We start from the raw sequence: 22,413 nt of genomic DNA on the forward strand, positions 1-22,413 counted from the left end.
TAAGTTACGTAAGAGTGCAAAAGAATCCGAAGGTGGTTTTCTTTCTTTTCTTCCCATGAAAACATTCATCTAATCTTGTCCATCATCTTCTCTTTGTTCAAGAAGTTTTTTTATCCACTTTTCTGCAGTGTCTGAATGAACCCTCTCAGGCAAAATCATGTCTTGCTGGAGGTTAACTTACATCTCGGAGGGTTGATTTTAATCCTTCACTCCAGACTCGGGTGTGCAAATGTAGGGGAATAAACATCTGGCTAATGTTTCGTCGGGTCATTTGCAGATGAAGCGGATGCCGATGCGGTGTGGAGTGACTCTGGATAATGAGACAGCTTGTAAAAAGGTTAGGAATTATCAGTTAAAAAGCAATCTTGCTGTGACACATTCACTTGCTCACTTGCTTAGTAGTATTAGTGGATTCCACGGAGATGGAGGGAGCTGTCTTTAGCGGGTTTTACACTTAACTGCGACTGTGAGAAGTTTTTGCTATTGCCATGTAAGTTAAAAGGAGCTTTCTGTCGTTGCTCTAGGATTTAATGTCCTTACGGCATAGGATAAGCTTTCACTTGGTCAGAGAGTCATTGCCATACATACTCCATTCCTACTCAGTGTGTGCAATACATCCTGGCAGCTGCGTGTGTTTTATTATTAATATCTTAATTTAGGATAGCTATGTCTTGCTGCCCCCTTGTTTCGCAGTGTATTGTCTGTGGCAAAGTGCAACACCCTTGAAAAATAAATGATTCTCCAGGTTTGTTGCTGTTGTTACAGCATTGCATTTGTCTAGGTGTGTGTCTGTGTGTGTGCGTACATGCATAAGGAATGTCTGCAGTCTCCACGTGCTCAGTGTGCGCTTGTGGCACAGTAGTAAAATTGTTTTTGCAGCTCATTCACACATGAGGGAGAGGGGAGCCAGAGATCATTTTCAGTGCTCCACATGAAGGAGCATTAATCCAATTCAAACAGCTCGAAGGAGACGGCCCTCTAATAACTTATGGTGACTTAGGAATTTGTTTATGTTTGTAACAGAGCGCTGAAAGATTAATAACCTCCACAATGGGAGTTATACAACCCGCTCTGCGAGAAAACACAATAAGAAAACGCAGAAGAAATAGAGATATATGGAGATAAATGAAAGGCAAATTAGCCAGTGGCACTGTATTTAATTACACATTACTTCTGTCACAGCTTTAGTTATGCCCCTGATTTCCTCATATTCCTCGATAGCCTCAGGCTTTGGTAGCACAGCTTCATCAGGAACATGAGCCGGGAGATTCATCAGTGGCTCAGTCCACCAAGGCTGACATAAACGCACAGCTTAGCTTCGCCCCAAGTAACTGGCTGTATGCTTGTTTCCTCCTCAAACAGAGTATGACACGTTAATTCACCTTTGCCTCTCTCCTCATCTCTCTTTTCTTGCTTCTCAGCATTCGCAGTATTTTTTTTCTGCATGTCATACACCAGACCGCTCTCGGTTCTGCTCAGCTGCAAAGATTAAATGGGCTCTCCATCGATTGCTCTTTTCTAATGCACCGGCCTTTTCAGAGAGATACCAAAAGCATGTCATCACCCAGGCTGAAAGAAGGGGGTTGGAGGGTAAAAAGGGAGGGAGACTCGTCTTCAAAGTTGGGTGTATTTTTAACTCAGGGGGCCTCTTTGCTCAGCAAGATGAAGAGAGCAACCAGGGAGCATGTGAGCAAGACTATCATGCTGTCAAGGGAATGGGTAGGGGCTTTTCTGTAATTGAGCAGCGGCAGCATGCTGATGGCGCCAAAAGCTAGCTGGGGTGTCATCCGGCTTCCATCTGGTGCAATACAAGGAAGCAGAGAGAGAAAAAAGAGAGGGGGGCTCCAAGATTTGGTGAAAGCAAATGAGCTCTAGTCTGGTGAACTGGGTAGCCCACAAAAGGGAAATGACGGCGACCGAACTCACTCCAACTTGCAGACTGAGGCCCGGAGCTCGTGGTTTGGCGGTTTGAATGGCTGCCACGGGCTCTCCAGCACAGCTGTAGCCAAACATAACTGGCACGGCGGCTATGTGTGCAGGAGCTGGCGGTGCCGAGTCACAGCAGTGGAGCAACAATGGCAAGAGCTGCAGTGATTCAGAATGCAAATGAAGCCCATCCACAGCTGTAAGGATGGCTGTGGGCACAGCCAGGCGGAATCCAACTGCACACAAACAGACGGAAGTATGCAAACACGTGCACGAAAACTCGCTCTTAAACTCACCCTCACACACGCTCACGTACGCACACTCACTCACGAACATGCAAGCAGCTAATGGATTTACACAAGCCTGCAAATACCTACTTGCACACTCTTTTTCACACACAAACACACACTTGTGCACGCTGATGCTCACTTCATCTGTACTTGCCAGCGTCTTAGTGCACTGTACCATGCCTCCCTCCTACCTTCCATCCTTTTTTTCCCTCCCTTCTCTCATTCCATCCCTCAGGAGCTCCCTCTAAAGCAGGTGTTAGCTGATTTCTGTTCCCTCAGGTAATTCTGTTTTGTTCTTCGCAGCAAATACTGCTGCTGTGAATTATCCTGACAGCACCTTACTCCTGGGCTCTGGCCCTCACCTTCTCCCCTCCCCTGGTTTTCCCTACTTTCACTGCACCCTCCATCCTCCCCTCCCTCCCTGTCTGCCTGCATTGCCTCCTTTTCATCCTGCACTCTCTTGCCACCCCTCCTGTGGAGCAGGTAGCGAGACCTCTGGACGAGCAGCCCAGTGGTCCTGAACAACACATCAGCCCCCGCACGCATACGCATGCACACACACACAAACACAAACAAATACTGAGATGGACTCGCACACGCTCAGAAAACTGCTCAGTCAAACATGCACAAGTTCGGGGATGTGCACATTTGCTTAGTTGTTGCACCCAGGTGCACTTGAAAGCATCGCATTCCAGCAGTGCAGCAAGTTATTTCTGCATTCATTGAGCTTGAAGTGTGTTGATGTGAAAATGTTGCTGCTCTCCTGTAGCCAAAATGTTGGTTCCCATTGTGTTGCTGTTTGCAAAAGGCACAGACAAAGGAAGACTTATTTTAGATTGCTCATTACCATGATGGCTTCAGACAGCGGCTAATTTCTCTCCATTCAGTCATCACAATTAACTGGCCTTATTACTCTGTTTGAGTATATTACATATTTTGCATATTTCCACAGAAATATGTCATTATCAGTATGAAATGAATGGTGGGAGGAAAATTAATAAGCTAAGTCAGTGGTGGTGCTGTAAAGGCTTATGCATGCAAAAGAAAATCTAGAACAAAAGCTAAATGAGATCTTTTATTCAGCTCCACATTGATTTGAGACTGTTCAGAATTCATTGAATGCATTTTCAGCACGTCATCTTTTGGCTTTGATTGAAATTGCATGATTTCAGCTCTTTCGGTGTACTGTAAGTTAATGTCCAGCTTAACAACAGCAACACAGTAATTCTCAGGCCCTCGTCAAACTCTTTCTCTCATTAGTCCTACTTTTCAAGTGTGTCACAAATGACCATTGGCAGCTCGTGTTGCATGGTCATCCATTTCACACATACACACTGGCCAACACTCAGCTGACTTTTTGATGCCTCATTCTTTTTGACTCCACTTTACAGCCAATGGTCCTATCGAAAATAACTGCTCCCATGCTATTACACCCCTTTGTCTCCTGTCACTATCGCCCAGTAATTGCTGTTTTTATTGTAGCCTCTTAGAGGCTCAAGTGTAAACTATAGGCTGAGCCTCGCCACAGTGCTGGAAGCTTAACTGCATGGCTGGAAATTTTTTTTGTTCAGGCTTACAGCATCTGACAGAGCTGCTATAGAGGATAAAAACGTGGAGCACCAGAACATATTCGCGGTTTCATTATCTATTTATGTTGACGTTATACCATAAGGCTGGGCAATAATTCAATATGATGCTTTTTAGACTTCAAGTTGAATTACCTCTCACTCATATGATTCGCATAGTGTTCTCATTTTCAAAAATCTGTTGTTGGGGTGCAGTTTAGCTCAGTAGGTAGAGCAGGCACCCCACATGCAGAGGCTATAGTCGTTGCTGCAGCCAGCCTTGGATTGAATCCCGACCCCTGTGGTCCTTTGCTACACGTCATTCCCTCTCTCTCTGCCTCCATATTTCCTGTCTCTCTTGACTATACTATCAATTAAAGGCAAAAAAGCCCCAAAAATATACTTAAAGAAATATGAAAATAATAATAATCCATCGTTCAAATTGATTTGTGCAAATCACGATCAAAAACTAGTTATTCAAACTGTTGTTCTTCACACAAGTGTTGAACGTTAACCTGATTGTTTTTTATGTGATTTTACAATATGTTCTTCCAGGAAACATTATGGCTCTTCAGTGCATGGGCACGAATGATGTTAACAGTAAAGAGACAAAGCCCTTTTCTAAAATTATGACTCTTGGCCTTGAGTAGGATGAAGGAGGTTAGTGATGGGACATTATTGTTGCTCTTATCTTTCCCTGATTCTAAGTCCAAATCACAGGAGCTGCAGGTTTTTGTTTGTTTTTTCGATAAAGGTAAAATGTGCATTGTCAGTACTACCGTAAATGCTGTGTTGCTACAGTGATGCTCTGGCCAACAATTATATTATTATTATCATCATATTCTGAAGAAGTACATTGGACATGTTTGTTTGTTTGTTTGTTACAAGCAAATAATTACATCATACTTTTTTCAAGAAAATTAAAAACAAAAATGACCACTCCAACTGAAATTGCATATTGCATTACAATATTTGCCATACTGTAATCACAATATGATTTTTTTTTTTCATATTATGCAGCCTTAATTAAGTGGCATTTGTGCCAATTTACCAAACTTAATTTACTAACCATAGACGTGTCAGATCAGAAAACTTTTCACTGATTTGTTATGGTTTTGTTGGATGCTGTAGGAAGATGGTTTAAAGAGCAGGTCCCAATAGTGTTTCTATGATTTTATATCTACTATTGTTTCTGAGGAAAATTGCTACGATAAACCACAGAGCACATTGTGGAGGAGACACTGCATGTTGATGTAACTGTTTTCTTTTTCACAAAGCAAAACTTTGGAGAGTGTCCTTATAAAAGAAAATATACAGCAACAAATTTTTATCATGATTTCCAACAAAATAGACATAAATACGAGGTGAATGGATGCTAATATTTTGCTAATATTTCAGCCTGTCCTTCGACTGCACACTCAATACAATAGCATGACGCTAAAATGGGAATTAACAACCCAAGGTTTATGCAGTATCACAGAGGGCACCGTGCTGCTGTATTATATTCCTTTTTGCTACTTCTGAAGTGTGTTACTGTCAGAGGATGTTGGATGCAGAGCTACTTGGGGTGAATCAGTATTTTAAGCTTCTCCTTTAAAGCAGTGACAGCACTTGCCCACAAATCTGTCAAATTACCAGTGCACAGGGTGTATTTAGGTGGAGTCTACAGGGCCTTGTGCAAGGCGGGTGAGTGTGTTTCCGTGAGTGTGTGTGCTCACTGAGAAAGGAAGTAACAGTTTAACTACTGTATTGATTTCAAGACTGCTAAGGGGTTTAGGCGTCAGTCCAAGGAAAATGGGGGGTAAAAGAAAGTAAAGTGGGGCTCGTCCCTGGTTTTAGCACGCAAGGCTTTTCTCCCCAGCCACGCTTGATTCAATGGTAAAGATCTGTGGCTGCCCATTGAAGTTGTACAACTGCTGCATTGAGTACTGTATGGTTCTCTGCACTCTGCAGTGCTCTATTGATTGATGTGTGAAGAGGGATTAGTATGTGGGAGGGAGACGAGGGGAGGGAGAGAGAGGAGGCGATGCTGGGTGGGAGGGGACCAGAGGCAGGATCCTGGATGCAGCATGTGTACAATAAAAAAGGGGCAGATGTCACATCTTTGGTGAGGCCAAGTCAGACACCCGCGGGTGATGCCCTGTGTTTCTGTTAACGTTTTGGCATGCTCATGATCTCAAGCTGTGTTCGCGCTTGTATGTGGGGCAGAATTGCTGGGATGTAGGAGTGGGTCGGTCCTGTGAGGGCAGCCAAATATCTGACCTTGAATGATGAGCAGCTGAATGTCCCACCAATCCTCTTGATGCCCCAGAATGAGCTCAGTAGAGCAAGTAATGTCGAAATAAGCCACAGCCAGGTAAACACTTATTTCAGTCATTCCAGCACACTCCTCCTGCAGGAAAAAAAAAAAAGAAAAGAAAAATCTTTGGTCTGAGAGGGGGAAAAATGACATTACCAGACAGATTCAAAACAATTCATTCACTGTGACTTCTCTGACATTTCTTAGATTTCCTGTCAAGTGGAATCCTGCCGACATCCATTTTGCTTCACCTGCAATTGTGAAAAGCAGGCGACCTGCATATCCATCTTGTTGTGCTGTTGAGGGAAGCGTCCAGGTGGTTTCTCACTGCTCGCCCATCACTCTCTCCCTGCTCTCCCGTTGTTCTGTCCCTGACAGGTGGTGCTGAGGGTGGAAGGAGCCAGAGATTTCATCGATAGGCAGTGGAGGAGCTGAATAAGTAGCGGAGTGGGGAAGAGGAGGAGGAGGAGGAGGAGGGCAGCGAGATAGGACTTCAGAGAGGTGGACATGAGGTTGGATTTGGGCCATCCAGAGTTAATGGGATCAGACGAGGAAGAGAAAGGGATATCTGTGCCAGTTAATGTTTAATCCCCCACCCCAACCCCTTGTCTCCTGCCTGAGGCTCCCGGCATCTGATAATCCTTGGGCTGCCTCTCTTCATCATCAAGGTGTCGGAGGGAAGTGCCTCTGTAAATATTTAATTGGCTGCAGCATGCCGGTGTTAATTATGCGGGTGTGTCTTTCCTTTGCTTTGCTCTCTGCCCCGGCGTTACTGACTGTGTCCTTGCACTTTCCTCTCCTGTTCATATCGATGCTGCTCTACTGCTCCTCCTCTAAGTTCCCCTCGTAAAGCCGACACTGTTGTCATTGACTAATACTGCTCTCACTTAAAGCCTATAACTGCTACTCTTGTTACTACTTCTACTGCTGCTGCTCCACAACATGTTGTTATTTCATATGCAACAACAGCTTCTCCTCTTTCACATCCTCATCTCACCCAGGCTGTATCCCTTTTCACCTCTCTCCTCCAACTTCGCTCCACGCCTCTCTGCATCTCCTTTCAAATTCAAAACCACAGTAGCCTCCGTTAAAACAGATTATTGTTACGGGTTTCGCTACAGCCTCTGCCGCTATCCGTCCTGACGCCAATCATGCTTTCAGAAGCAGCTTTCCCTCCTCTCTGTGTTTATTTGATCGTCAAGGGCAATGCAAAATAGATGAAGAGTACAAAGACAGCCGTGCAAGGACTGCGCGGGCTAAAGTTGTACAGCTCAATAAAGATCTGCTCATAAGTGTCTGCCAGTGGCAAGTGTAATTACAAACAGTCGCATGTAAGAGTCAGGAGAATACAAATCACATAATAGATGTCTTATGGGTACTGAACAAACAGCCTTGCAACACTCTCACAGACAATAGACACAATGCAGGAGAGCAGAGAGGCAAAAACACTGGACTGCAAGTGAAGGGAATTATGTGAATGTCTACCTATGGGCCAACCATAGATAAAGTGTTATCCGCAGATGAGCAAAACAGATTTCTGCTTTGGCTGGGTGGAGAGCCGCAGAACTGAGAGGCAAAGGAAGAGCTACAGTATTGGTGGTGAATTAATGGTCTGTCAGCCCTGCGTTTTCCCCGTGTGTAACCCCACAGGCACGTCCATAACATTTTTATTCTCTTAAAAATGCCAGAGAAATTTAGACCCAGGGCTCGATACTGTGTGCAGACAAAAGCTTGAGGGGGAAAAGGAGGGAGACGAGGGTCATTTGGACAAGTCTGTGTGTAGATGCATGGTATGGAGGTGGGGGGTTTCCATTTGTGTGCCAGAACAGCAGGTCATAGGAAGGACAAGACACCGGTAGCTGCTAAAGACAACAGTGTGCAGCGAAATTCAATATGCCGGTGGCCACGCCAACACCGGGGGCCACTGCAGTGTTCACCACCAGCAGAGCTCTGCATGGTTATTCATCATGTCTCTATGCTGTGATTTATGTATCTGAGGGTTTCTCACTCCGTCTACACAGATTTCAGTTTCTTTTTTTTTCTCTTTTAGAGTTGTAGAGTAGAAGTTGCATATCTTCACTTTGGAGTCTGCGGGGTGACCACAGGGTTAAGCTCTCCCACTGGCATGCAGTGGAGTGTTTGTGGGCAAGACTCCCGAATCCTGGTGGGTGCAGTTCATCAGTCTGCATGCTGAGACTCCAGGAGGGCACAGAGAGTCAGGAGAAGTAGAGACAGATCTCAGTAAAAAAAGCCAAAAGGAAGCTCAGGAGTTGATGGATTGTGTGGTGGTCATGCGACGGGACACTGCTGGACTCACTCTGGACTCATCATCGCTCTGTTTGATCATGTCCGTCGTGTTTGGCTTTGCTCGATTTGAATTAATTGCCTGAAAAGGATAAATAATGTGGAGTACATCAAAGGGAGGCAGACATGCTGTCATTAAGCCAGATGATGTTTACATTGTGTTGTTTCACACCCGACACTCCCACTCGCCCGTAAACGAGACGCTGCAGATGTACGCGTTCTATTCCTCTTATCTGCACAAGCAATAACCATTCACCTCCATACACAGCCCCAGACCACTTTGCACCGCGCTCTACACATTACACTTTTATTACAGCGCGTTTGCTTCGGCTATATTTCCAGCTCAAATTCTCGTTCAGCATAGAAACTCATCATATGCCATTATTGCATTCTCTGTATCTCCCAGTGTTTGTGTTTTAAGTTTTGAGCATGACTAGGGATGATGATGTTCATAAGATTATGAAATCTTGGTGCTTTTTCCCACAATGCACAGAGGACCCTAAGTATCGGTGCATGTTTGTGCACAGCTGTTTCTTCTCAGTGTCTGTTATCAACCTGAACTTTAAAGCTTCAGCCAGTTCCAGGCATATAGCCAGTTGAAACTCCAGAGGCCTGTGTATTTTGTATCACGATCTGCTAAAGGTTTTCGATATTACAAAACAGACTCCAGCTGTAAAACAAATTAAGATGTCTCAATTCCTTTGCATGCAGTCTTTTTGTAATGTACGTGGGAAAAAAGAGGTGAGTGTGAATCTCTGGATGGAGGTGGTGTATCATTTCTCAGAGCCGATGCTGCCGGTCCGGTCCTGTTTGCTCTACACAGTCTGCTGATTCCGCAATGTGACTTTTGGATGAGCGTCTTAAGCTGAGCAAAGGTCAAAGCAACAAGTTCACTGCTGGCTGAGAATCCAGTGTGAGAGACAGAGGTCAAAAAAGGTCATACAGCAGTGAATGCGTCTGTGTGTTTGTGTTATGTGTGCGTTTCCCTGCTTGTGTTTTGACACAGCGCCTCCAGATGAAGCCATATTTGTATTTTCCACCGGGGATGCAAAGTAAATCTCTGCTGCATGCGTTCGCTGCCACGGTGAACTCAGGCATGACCTTTGTCTCAGACAGGTTTGTCTCATCGATGAGGGTGTTTGCATAAGTGCGCGTAAACTTGCACAACTGTGACTGGCGCTGCGGTTCAGCGTGTGTGAGAGGAAGTGTGGGCTGGATGTGTTGACCTGGTTATCGTGTTGCGCGGAGCCTGCGAGTGGAGGCAGGGCGATACAGGTTTTAGAATGCGAGGTGCCAATCGAGCTGTGAAAATGGGAATTGAGTAGGGAAATGGGAATAGCTCCCCGCTGGTTTGTAACCTTCGCAATGTTGTCGGAGCATTCAGCGTATGCATACATCATTCATTCAATCAAAAAGCTTGTGTGTTTGTGCGTGTGCGTGGGTGTGTATGTCCATTGCGTGTGTGTCCCAGTGGTTACATTATGTGACAGAGCGTCTTTTCTCTATGTGTGTGTCTGTAATTGCGTATGTGGGGTAGTGTGTATTTATGACAGCATGTCACACTCGTCTCCAAGCCCCAAGCCCTGGAACTGAATTGAATTAACCTAAATAAAGTCTAGTGTGTGGAGTACAGAGCACTTGAAAGGGAACAGCTGAAGGCTTGAGCTGAGGACTGTCTGAGTCTGAGACAGGAAGCATGAGCACAGCGATGCAGTGCAACATTACTCTATTGTAGAAAGCACAGATAAACGAAAGCTTGTGACAGTTTTTGAACATCGGGCACAATGGTTAATGTGCTACGCCCCTCCCCCTAGGCTTCCAGAGAGAGAGGAAGAGAGACTGAGCCAGTGCTGGGGATCCTTGGCCGGCCTAGATAGCACAGCAACAGCGGCAGCAGCAGCAGCAGCAGCAGCAGCAGCAGCAGCCATTAATGCGATTACAGCTTTTAGCGGGAGATTTTCAGGGCCAGTTTTCTTTTGAGGCATCATTAGTTTGTCCTCTTTTCTTGCTCTGCGCCGGTATGCGAGCAAACAAACGCACACATTCACACCCATGAGCAACAGATGCCTTGATACTGTACCTGCTAATACACACAACCATGAGCAACACATGCCTTGGTGCTGGCACATTATCATGCACACATGAATACATGAATACATGAATACATGAATACGCAAGCCTGAATATTAGCCTATATCAGCTGTGGTGTATCCATGCTGATCCGCCAACTCACTCTCTTGCAGTCAGAATCTCACAGAAAAAGAGAACAGACATAATTAGTCTTAATTTAAGAGATGATAAATTATTATTTAGTCTAGTTGGCACTTTGCAGGACTTTCTGCTATGCAGTTTGAAAACCTTTTGATTAGCAATCCATGATCTGCATTATAATTCTGAAGCCTCTCTCATTATTCTTTGTAATCAAACCACGGGTCTTCCTTTGATTTAAAACCCACACTTCCTGTCCGCGTACTGGTGCATTGCCGTCATTTTCGCGGTCTCATCTCTTCGCGGTCTCCCACTCAGCATGCTCGACGCGCCTTTGACTTTGTGCGGCGATTTAACAAACGGCCGAGGTGCTTCTTAGCTCCCGACTGCAGCAGCTTCATTTCATAAAGTCGCCATTTATTAAACCTCAAGGCTAGACCGCAGCAAAAAACCTATTGAGATATTGAGGTCATCTTCCAGGCGGAGGGAGAGAAAGAGATTGTCAGAGATGGAGGGAGGACACAAGCTGAGGTATCTGGTGTCTTGCTGTGATTTGGCAGAGTTTAGATGGACAGAGCCAGGTGTCTTACTGGGGAGCGACTTGCCTCAGTAGGCAATATCCCTGCCAGCGTATAAGGTCTTTGGTTATCTTTGTTTGCAGTCCAAGCAAGTTCACAAAAATGACTTCAAACTGGTTTTAAGTTTTTTTTCTCACCCGAGTGTGTCAAACACACCTCACAGATGCCAAGTTTCGTAGCTATCTCCTCTTCAACTAATGGCTCTCAGGATGTGTGTCTCTTTCTTATGTGTGCGCTATTATAAGCATGTGCCTCTGTTCTGTGAGTGTGTATGTGTGTGTGTGTATTGGTAGGCAGGATGAGCATCCCTTCTGTTACCGTTGCTGTCCCTTCATTTCACGCTCCGGCGGCTCCGCGTGAATCCTCTTCCCTTGGCTCATTATCAGTGCTGTTCAATGAACGTGCATCCCACCAGAATGCAGGGTAAAACCAAATCATTATTCAAGTATGGGGGTCAGTGCAGACATTGTGACTCTTTTGTTTAGTATATTTATTACTTTCCCTTCAGAAATAAGTGAGCGGGATGCAGAGCACCTGAAGTGATGCGGTGAGCTAGTCTATCCTCAAACACCTGACCTGAGATTGATGAACACCAGCGCAGCATTTGGTGCCATTACTGGATGCTCATTGGTCTCTTCTTGTTTTTCTTGGCAGGGTCCAGCGTGCACGGAGCGGAAATCGGATACCTGCCGGACAATATTACAGTGTTGGAAGGAGAAAGCGTCACTTTGAGGTAGCTCTTGATCCTACACCTGCACCCACTAATTACATCAAAAACATGTTTGTTTCTCCCACCCACCTGTCATCCCAGTTTAATTGCCAATTCTCTGTCACGCAACTCCATTATTGTGCCATATTTTCCAGCATTGTGTTTCCTGTAGCTAATTAAACAATAATAATAATATTATCCGTCAAATGTCGCTGGAGTCGTCCAGTCTGTCCACAATCGCCTCCTCATTTTGCTTAGATGTAGCAGTAATGATGTGCAGGTCAGCTCTGCAGGCAGACCTCCACTGCATCCAACCACACCTGCCTAACTGTGACTGATAAAGTAGAAATCACAGCTGCCATTTGTAGCTCACAAAGCAAAGCTCAGAAACAGCCAACTTGCTTTTTCCCTCGCTCACATGGATGTGACCTGGCTTGGCAGTACACTCAGCAGCACAGCAGAAAAAAAGGGAAAAAAAGAGAAATCCGAGTCAACATTACTTTCATCACCTTTATGCCTGCACCTCTCCAGATCTCTGAGAAAATTCCTCTTTTTATTGTGTTTTTTTTCCTTGAAAGAAAAGTGGGTCTTCTACTAAAACTGAATGTGTTACTCCGAGGCCATGTACAGCTCTGTCAATATTTGTTAACAACAACAAATGTCTCTAAAAGTTGGCAATCAAAAGGAACAGAGAACTGATGTGTCATATTATCAAGATTAGCCTGGAGCTGTTTGAGTGAAGATATGTAGAAGTCAAATCATCTATATCCAAATCCATTTATTTTGAGTGTTTTTTTACACATAATACTCTGACTTGAATGCACGTGGGTGCGTACACCCCAGTGTCACCTTTTGCTTCTTCTTTTGTGCAATGTTACAAGCACCTCGAGCAACTCTTTCTTGTTTCTCAATATAACAATTGTTGCCACAGTCACTGGTAAATCTACAGTTCTTCATTCAGATCAGTGGTTCAACTTAGTTTTCCACTGCTTTAAAACAAACAGTGTCTATCTGTGACCTGTCTACAGAAGGTGCATACAGTAAGTCTATAGGTTTTGACCGGTTCAAACCAGGTTTGATTATTCATCCTCAGTTTTTGCTTGATTTAATTATGCAGCTTGAAACCCTAACCCCATTAGGAAAAAAAAACCCAAATGATAGATAATGAGATCTTCTGCATTGGTTTCCTATCAACCATCTCTCCACCTCTAGACTTGTTTGGGATGAGCCCAGACACCAGTTGGTGAACCACTGCTTTAAATTCCACTCGCAGTCGTCCATCGAGTGCTCTGAGATTAGATTTCACTGCACAGAACTGCGCGTATAGCTTCATCAGCAGAGATGTGATTGCATATTTTGTAATCAGACGTGTGTGTACGTTTAATTTGCACTGGGCAGCCAGTAGCTGACAAACAAAAGGCTAAAGAGCTTCATAAATAAACTCCATTTTCATGTAAAATCACTTTTTGCCCAAGTGGCACAAGTAGTGTGTTATGCTTGAGACAATGCTGTTGTGTTTGGCTTTGATGCGGGCCATTAAGACCAGGCACATTTGATGCTATTATGGTGCTTATTTCCTCTGGGCTTGCAGTCCTGTAGCAACATCATCAGTGCAGAAGTGATTAATTTTAGAAATAGATTAATAGAGCGTTTGGACACAGATAATGATATTTTTATGTGTGTGTTTTCTTACTATATCATCTTTTATTTAAACCCACCAACCACAAATTTGAATTTTAATCAAAAAAGCTTTCTTCGTCTTTTCCTCTAACCCGCTTGCAGTGTTTTGGCCGGTACAGTGTCCCCCTGAACCATTCAGCCTCACTGCCTTGTAGCCTGTTTGTCAAAGACTTCCAGCCTCAGGTCACCTGTGCAGTGCTTCTTTTGTACTCTGTGGTGTCACTGGCACTGACTTGGCAGGTGATCTAAGATCTACCTCAATGGTGATATTTATCCAGGACATATCAATTAAACATGAGGACTACAGAGACATGTCCTCAAACTAGTTGAAGCTAAGGACATCTAGTGGCCAAGCCAAGAACTGGAGTTACACCTTTGGCCATTGGCTCCAGTTATGAAGCAGCTTATTTGTAGAGGAGAATTAGATTTACTGCTCCCTAACCACAGTGGCACTGTTATTTTCCTGCCACGTACCTGTCATTATTTTCATATATGTCTCTATTTATCGCTATTTACTTCATGCAGGAGACCACAACCGCTTCTGGGCGTAAGGCCAGACGACATATATCAATACTGTATGCATCTGGACTACATTTTGTTTCCAATGTTATCCTGTAGTCAAAACAAAGAGTAATGTTACGATTGCCTCGCTGTGATTGCATTCAAGCTGTTGATACGTTTCTCTGACTGATCTCTATTTTTGTAATTTGACCCATTTTGAAAGATGCACAAAAAAAATTTCTTGTTTGTACTGCATTACCCAAGAGGTTACAGACAGACGAAAAACAAAACGTAGGAACAAACAGCAAATAAATATATAAAATACAATGAAATGACTGGAGATGCATAATGAATGCAGATGCTTACATGCAGGGCAGAAGGTTACTGAATGGTTTGATGAGTAAGAAATTTGCTGTGAATCATATGCTACGGCCTTTGCAGTAACTATATTTCCACCTAATTGAACGCCTACGGGGAAAATTGGACCGAGGTGTTAGATTGTGTTTGCACCTGTTATCAAAACACCAAGAGGTCTTATTCTGAGGGGAACAGACCCATCCCTTCAGCAAACTGTAAGACACTCGTTCTGTCTATTCAAAGGAGCAGTGTTGCTGTTGTGGTGCTCAGCACTGCACCACGCTGGGGCTTTCTTTGGTCGCCCATTTGTAACCTACTGTAATGAAATCAGTCTAGGCCATTATGTGCCGGAACAACCAACAAAATAACACCTCGCTCAGCACCGACACCTTCAATATCAACCCTATCAAAACAACGTTAACCTCACAGGGCCAGGCCTCTCACCTGTCTATCACCTCCTGTTGTGCCACAGATGCCGGATCGACGAGGAGGTGACTCACAAGGCCTGGCTGAACCGCTCCAACATCCTGTTCACGGGGACGGATAAGTGGTCGCTGGACAAGCGCGTGACGCTGGTCAACAGCAACAACAGCGACTTCTCCATCCACATCGACAAGGTGCAAGTCACCGACGAGGGGCCCTACACCTGCACCTTTCAGGCCAACAACAAGCCCCGCATCGCCCACGTCTACCTCATCGTTCAAGGTTGGCAGCCGCGTTTAAGATGCAATAGGAATCAGTCAAGGGAGAAGTGTTTATATAACTTCCAGTATAAGCTGTAACTCATTTCCCTAGTGTATCCAGAGTCTGTAGATTTGATTGCCACTGCGGCTGAACATAAAGTGTGTGCTCACGGTACTCTAAACTGCTTGGTTATATAAAAAAAAAAACATCAGCTAAATGGCTTAATTATGTATTTCATCGTTCATCCAAGCATAGTCCTGCCTACTGGGTGTGATTGAGGTTTGACATCAGAGGAAGCAATTAAGATTTTCTATGGTTATGTTTCCGAGTTTTTTTTTTTCAGTTAAATTGTGCTTAAATATATGACAGACAACTTCGCAGTTAATGTTTGATGTTTGAGTATTTAAGGTTGGTATTTATCGTTACATCAAGATGTAATTACTTGATTATGTCTTAACAGCTTTGTGTGTGTGTGTGTGTGTGTGGATGCAGAAAAGCAAACTAGTGCAGGTGATGGAAATTCAGTCCCAATCATTTTCTTTTGACCTGTAAAGGTTGCTCGTCTTTATAAACAGAAAGTTCAGGCAGATCAGATGGATGAGGATGCGTGTGGAGGAAATGAGGTACACAAGGGGCTGTCCAACTGCCTAACTAAATAACTGACAGTGCACAACCACAACTGGGGCTCAGTCATCGAGTCAGCAGCTAAGTGAGTGAGAGTCTGACTGATCCTGAGTGACATGATGTATTGGCTGAGGACTGCCCACAGGCTGAATCTCAGACCTTTTCCCCCTGCAGATTGCAGTTATACATCACCAGCAGCATGAAACTGAAAACTTTTAACAGGATATATTAGGTACATTGTGCTGGAATGAAAACACGGGGCCTCGCAGCTCACAGGTGGCAGAGACAATGTCCGCTGTGAACTAACAGAGTTTTCACATTGCATTGCAGCCAAACAAACGCGCGTGTCTGCAGGGGCCGAGGCTTGGCACAGATGACCATATACACCTGATTCCAAGTCGCCTGCAATTTCAGCCCTAGCTTGATATCACACAAAATAATTACACCCTCAAGTCAGTGCATCAAGCAGGAGCAGCTTTAGCACCACTCCAATCTGTGCTTCATTGCTGCAAGTATTCAACTGCAGCAAGATAGAGAGAAATAGGATCCTTGGTAGATGTTTCGCAAAAATTGTCTCAGGGCCAAGCTCATTAAAAACAATGATAATGGGCCATATAATTCAAGGGCCATCTTGTTATCAAACTCACTACATGTAGTGGTCCAACACTTTGTGAGTTTGGGGCGAAATAGTATCCAGGGGTGGTCCTTCGCTTAAAAGAAGTGCAAAAAAAAAGAAAAATCTGACTAGCACTTATAAATGTCTCTTTTCTTTAAAGATTAAATTAGATTAGATGTCAGGAGAGGGAGATTTTAATGCCCGTTTTAGGATTCAGCACATTTTTAAGTAGACGGTCAAGCATATTGTTGCACAGTTCACTAAGCACTCGGGCACAGATCATTAATCAGCTGATGATTGCCTGTCCGTCTACAGTGGAGGAGTTTGCACTATGAAATAAGAACAGGGATACTTGAGATCATATTTCTCATTTGTCTTTCAGTGCCGGCCAAAATCGTCAACATCTCCAAAAACGTGTCGGTGAACGAGGGGGAGAATGTAAACCTCTACTGCCTGGCAGTGGGTCGGCCCGAGCCCACTGTCACCTGGAAAGACCAGAAATGTAAGCTACCCCCTTCTTCTTTTACTCGTCTACACATCCAGAAATCTCTTGTTCTCAGCTTCACCTTTATCTCCACGTCTTCACATTCATCCCTAACCCTGTTCAGCCTTTTATAGTCTTTTTTTTTTCTCTCTCCTGCCAGCGTAAAAGCTTATCAGCATTCAACCGGTGCCCATGTCTTTATCCCCCACATCACTGTGTCATCATTCTTAAACCCAGCTGTTCAGCCTGTCCCCTTCTTAAATTCATAGTGCTGTATTTTCTCTATGTCCCAATGTTTGGTCCCAAATAACCGCGCATTATACGTAATTATCCCCAGCGCGCCACCCGTAATCATCAGCATCTGTCTTCATCCACTCTGTCAACCGGCATCACGACGCCAACTGACGCTAACAGCGGCTCCTGGCGTTAAATCAGCTGTTTTTGTCTTCCGTCTGTGTGTGGAATCAGCACTAGATCAGGGTGGTCCGGGTGCGTCGCTTGATGGGAGTCAGATCTGTTTCATTTGATCAGCATTTATTCCCTGTATGCCCGAAGCTTTGTCACCACTAATGTCCAAAGTCAGGGGAATAACCATTACGTGGCCTCTAGAGATTGTTTCGGTTGTAGAGTTTATTACAATTGCACTGGTAGTGCTGTATCATCAAGGAAACTGCTATGTGCTGAATATACCATTCACTGTATTATGACTTAATTCCTGAGTGCATTCTGCTACTGTGATGGTTAGACTTAGAGCCAAGTATGTTTCTGCTGTTTGCCTCTTTTCTATGAGGGTAGAAATACAAACTTAGGAGCTCTAAAACACAGCATATACCTGCATTGTGTGCCAAAGAAAAGTTTCCAAATGCTTTAACTTTGGGATGATTTTAGGCTTTCTGCGTGTTTTGGAGATCAAATAATTGACTCTGTGAAGCTTTTATTGCATCAGTGTTGAAGTCATAGTTAAAAGCCCTTTTTTAAATCACAGAACTGGCTGAATTGTAACAGTGGCAACAACACGGTTCGCATGCACCAGCGAGACGGCAATAATAAATAGGTCAGTGTGAATAACTATTCAACACTGTAATTATACTGTTAGGCCAATAAATGCAGAAGCTGCTGTACTGCTGTACTTACACACAGCTTTGGGCTCGCTCTGAGGTCTGCTCCTCTCTGCTCTCTTTGTCCCTGGGTTAGCCTGCTGTACATGCACTGTCCTTCTCTGCACAGTTAGTGTCTGTGAACCTATACACATTACAGTACAATAACCTCAGGCACGCACATGCCCGGTAGCGATTGCACACACAGAGACACCCACAGACATGCAAAAATAGAGGAGAAAAGAAAAGCACGCATGAACGCACAGCTGCAGCAAACACCCAACCTTACATCACAAAGTCTGTCTAGTTGTCCTCTCTTGCGAGCCTACAGAATTTCTCCTCTGTCAGCAGTAATCCTCCCTCTCCACCCCCTCCATCTCACACCTCCTCTCCTCTCTCCCCCCTATAACCCCTCAGCTTGCAGAGAAAGAGATATGGGCCGCATTGCTATTCCATGGGAGTCTCTGCAACCAAGCCATCAGTTGCAGGAGACCAGGGGCAGTGGAGAAGGAGGTGGGGAGGGGTTGGTGGTGGGGGTGGAGGGGTGGGGGGGTGGACGAGCCCAAAGAAACAGCAAGAAGCTGCCAGCCATCTGTCCCCATTACTCAGAGACTGCATGGAGAAACTGCAGGGAGGGGGAGAAAGGATGAGCAGAGCAGTGTCTGTGGAGGTTAGGTGGAAAATGTGTGTGTGTGTGTGTCTCGTGGTGGATGAGTGGGCGGAGCTATTTGCACCACCTCAGAGGTGAGGCACAGACCTAAAAACAAAAAGCCCTTGACTCCTCCGCAACTTCTCTGAACATGCAAATAGTGCTGATGATGACTCTGCACCGGTGTTCACTGGCGCCACCGCCTTCCTCTTTCTACAGCTCAGATGCAATTTGTCGCCTTTGTTCGCTTTCACCGGCATCCATCAGCTGACCCACTCAGGGACAAACAGGCATCCTGTCTCATCCGCCTAAATACACCGGTACATCACGGCCTTATCTTGTGACACCCCATCCATTTAAACACGTACACACAGGCTTAGCATGGGCCGATGCACGTACCGATGGGAAGGTGAAGTGATTGTCGGGTGCAGATGGGTCAGAGATATGACGGTCACAACTCAGGGTGAATTGTTTGATTTGGTTTTGATGGGATTGATTAAATAATTTAGCTGTTGCGGTGTGGAGAGCAGGATTAAAACACGATTTTCTGGCTCTTGATTCGTTGCAACGAGCGATTCGTGAGTGGAGGCACGAAAAACAAAAATCCAGCAGGAAGAGGAGGAGAGCAGAGAGAGGCAGAACTGATGAAGAGGTAGGCAGAGGCTCAAAAACTACCCCCATGAAGGCACAATAGAGAATGTGTCAGAGGACCGGTGCTCGTGGGCAGGTATATATACACGGGGTAAAGTCGGCGAGGCGCAGATGTGCCTTCATGTGGGACCCAGGAGCAGGTGTGCAGGGGGATTTGGGAAATCAGGTGACTGGAAAGGAGAGGGGAGTCTGCAGGCATCCAGCCAGCAGAGACCAGAGACAGAGACAAGTTTATTTTTCAGCTGTAAAATCTCCTGCTCAGTGCATGTCTTGGCTGCAGTTCTATTATAAACATATGTAAGCTGTGCCCATCAGAAATGTTTATGTGCTTGTGTTTAACTGTTAACTCTGGCAGTCCCTGTTATTGCTGAACTGAAACCAACAATGCGTCAGTGCATCTCTCCAAACTCCCCTACCCCGTGGCTCTCAGCCCTGAGCTTATTTGCTCACACTGAAGACGTGGATTTTTAAAACTGGTCTTGAATGTACAGTTGGATTCAAAGAAATAATTTCCCCAAACAGCTGGGCGATGTAGACTTTAACAAACAACGGAGGAGTAAATATTGTGTTGGTTGGGAAACTATTTTCAGCTGTGAATTAACACACATTAGTGAGTGTCTAGAGCAGCAGGACAGTGTATGTGGGATTGAATCAGAATAAACTACAGAGCCCATGTTCAGGCTGATGAAAGAACATGTGACACAGTGCCAAGGTGACAACAATGCAGGTATTTAGCACAGAGGAATTAAGCTACACAGACGATAGGATTAATTCATTGGATTTTTCATGGCTTGTTTCCTCTCAATACAGAGTATTGCTTTACAGTATATCCATCAGCCTCAAAAGTCCAGTAATAGTCAGACTCTTAATAGGAAGAACAGACATATAACTGAGGGAGGAATAAACTACTTGGATACTTGGCTGTGGAGTGATTTTTAGACGTGTGCAGAGAGCTGGGGCGAAGTGGCCTTCCTGTTTTAAATTCAGCTGTAGCTTCATTTGGCTCAACTAAAACACATTTCAGCCCCTTACTCTTCTAAATGACAGGTTTTACAGTCTGTCAGCCTGTCCATCCTTCTCTGTTTTATGCCTTTTATCAGTCCTCTCTGCCTTGACGGTAGTTTTTGTAATGGAAATGGATAAGAGGAGCCGAGAAATCAAGTGCCCCAATGATCTAGTCAGGCTCAAACTGCTGCCAGGGATATAGAGCACAGTTTCACTGTAGAGCAGGCCGGAGCCCCCGATCCACCTCCTCCCTTCTCATCCACACCCCCTCCCCCCTCTTCTCTCTCTTCTTCTCAGGTGCAATCCAACTATCTCTGGTGGTCAGGAGTCGGGCTCCTTCAAAAGCCATAAGTGGTTGATGGAGCTGTATTTTACAGGCCATTGTAGGAGTGCCAGGGGCCGGCTGCAGTCAGATATGATCTCCCACCAAAGTGGAGAGAAGTGTGCCATGAAGGTCTGGAGATCTCAGGGGACGAAGAGAGAGGGAGGGAAGGAAAGGATGAGCGAGAGGGCTGCTTTGCACTGTCATATTACATCACACCTACTGTAGGTGCTGGGAATGAGAAGACCAAGAAAGAAGCAGCCGCATCAAATACCAAACTCGACATCTCTACTCGTTTACCTCCATGTTGCTTTTTCCTCTATCTCCACATCTGTGTATCTCTTTCAGCCTCTTGCTCAGTATCTCTCGCAAATTGCCGCTCTCTGTGTGGCTGTAATGCGCTCTCTAACGCTCGATTGCTCTCATTTTTTATATTTTCTTTGTCCTTTTCATTTCCCGGAAGTCAGGTGTAACAGCCTTGTGTGTAATTTCTCCAGCTAGTTGTCTGATTTCTATCGTTCATCCCCCCTCCTCTCCCCCTCTCTTTCCCTCCCTTGGCAAAGTTGGGTGTTCTGCCTGCTTGACAGAGATGTCAGAAGAGAGCTGTGTTTATTAGACTAATGGAATGAGTGAATAACACTGCTGCACCCACCCCACCCCGTCACCCGGTGCCCGCCCGTATACTCGCTCGGATGGCACAGGCAGCCATCGCGGCGGTTGTCGCTCACTGCTCAGCCTCTGCCGCAGCAGCTGCAAATAATCGTCTCCAGCTCAGTAGCCGCACTAATAATCCTCCAGTATAATCTTCAATTAGAACCGCCGCGCTAATCTCTGACAGGAATAATCGTGGCGTTTAGCTTCCTTTTTGTGTGTGTGTCTGTGAGCGAGCGTGAGTGTGTGTTTGCGTCGGTGTTGCTCACAAATGTGCTTAAGAGCCGTTGGTGTGTTTGTGAGGAGAAGTAAAAGGTCCACTGATTGACAGTGGTTGTGTGTGTGTGTGTGTGTGTGTTGGTGGGGGGGGGGGGCTTTGAGAGGGAGAAGTGAGCAGCAATTTAAGAGCTGGATTTCCTTGTTAGTGGTGAGATTATATATTATGTCGTGTTCCACAGTCTGACTTCTTTAATGGGGTAAAGGGGAGGAGGGAAAAAAAGGCCTAATGGTTTTGGAGGCTGTGAGACAGCTGGCTGCTAAGACTTGCAGTGAGGGAGGAGGAGGTGGAGGGGGGTTCGGGGGGGGGGGGGCTGCACTCTCGCTCTCATTCTTTCTCTGTTCCTGCTCTCTTTCTCTCTCTCTGCCGCCGTCAATCCAATAACACCACCGACATCCATTCCCTCACATGAAGGAGCAATAACTTGCAGCTCGTCCATTCAACTCTCCCCGCTGAAGAGACTCTGTGGCTGTTTGTCGCCTGAGGAAAAAGAGCGAAAGTGTGAGACTGACTAATTCGGTTTTGGAGGCACCTGGGAGTTTGTCAACATCAAATAACAGCCAAATATTCTTCTCACTATATAATGTAGTGAACAAGCTGTCACACACACACACCCTACACCCCCTGGTGTGTCCACTGCTTGGAAGCAAAACTTGCGATTTCCCCGGACACCGCAGAAGTAATGATGTCACTGCTGCCAAATCATGTTTATTTACTTATATCATTCGCCAGCTGACCCATTACTGTTGTGCATGAGCCGTCCTGAGGCCTCCAGCTTTGGATCATGAGATGAATATGATTGAAATTCTTGTTAACATATGTTTCATTAAGACTTAGAAATAATTCAGCTTCATATCTTTTTGTCAAATTGTATTCTTATTAATATCATGCTGCTGTTTTATGGTTCACCCATTAACGATTGCTGGCAAATAGTCA

General features: G+C 45.0%; 1 protein-coding gene across 3 annotated transcripts in view; it reads left to right on the top strand.

The window, feature by feature from the left end:
* iglon5 (IgLON family member 5) overlaps nt 1-22,413 on the top strand; it is a 147,041-nt gene that overhangs the window by 113,796 nt on the left and 10,832 nt on the right. For all 3 annotated transcript variants that reach the window (XR_015037864.1, XM_085802343.1, XM_085802344.1), the window contains exons 2-4: nt 11,825-11,903; nt 14,890-15,122; nt 16,724-16,843. Coding sequence is in view for 2 of the 3 variants with exons in the window: in XM_085802343.1 (XP_085658469.1) it covers nt 11,825-11,903; nt 14,890-15,122; nt 16,724-16,843 (432 nt within the window). In the remaining variant the exon portion in view is untranslated. The remainder of the gene's footprint in view (nt 1-11,824; nt 11,904-14,889; nt 15,123-16,723; nt 16,844-22,413) is intronic.

The sequence above is a fragment of the Trachurus japonicus genome, chromosome 16, assembly GCF_045865225.1.
Source record: "Trachurus japonicus isolate A0001 chromosome 16, Traja_1.0".
In the NCBI taxonomy this organism is placed as follows: Eukaryota; Metazoa; Chordata; class Actinopteri; order Carangiformes; family Carangidae; genus Trachurus; species Trachurus japonicus.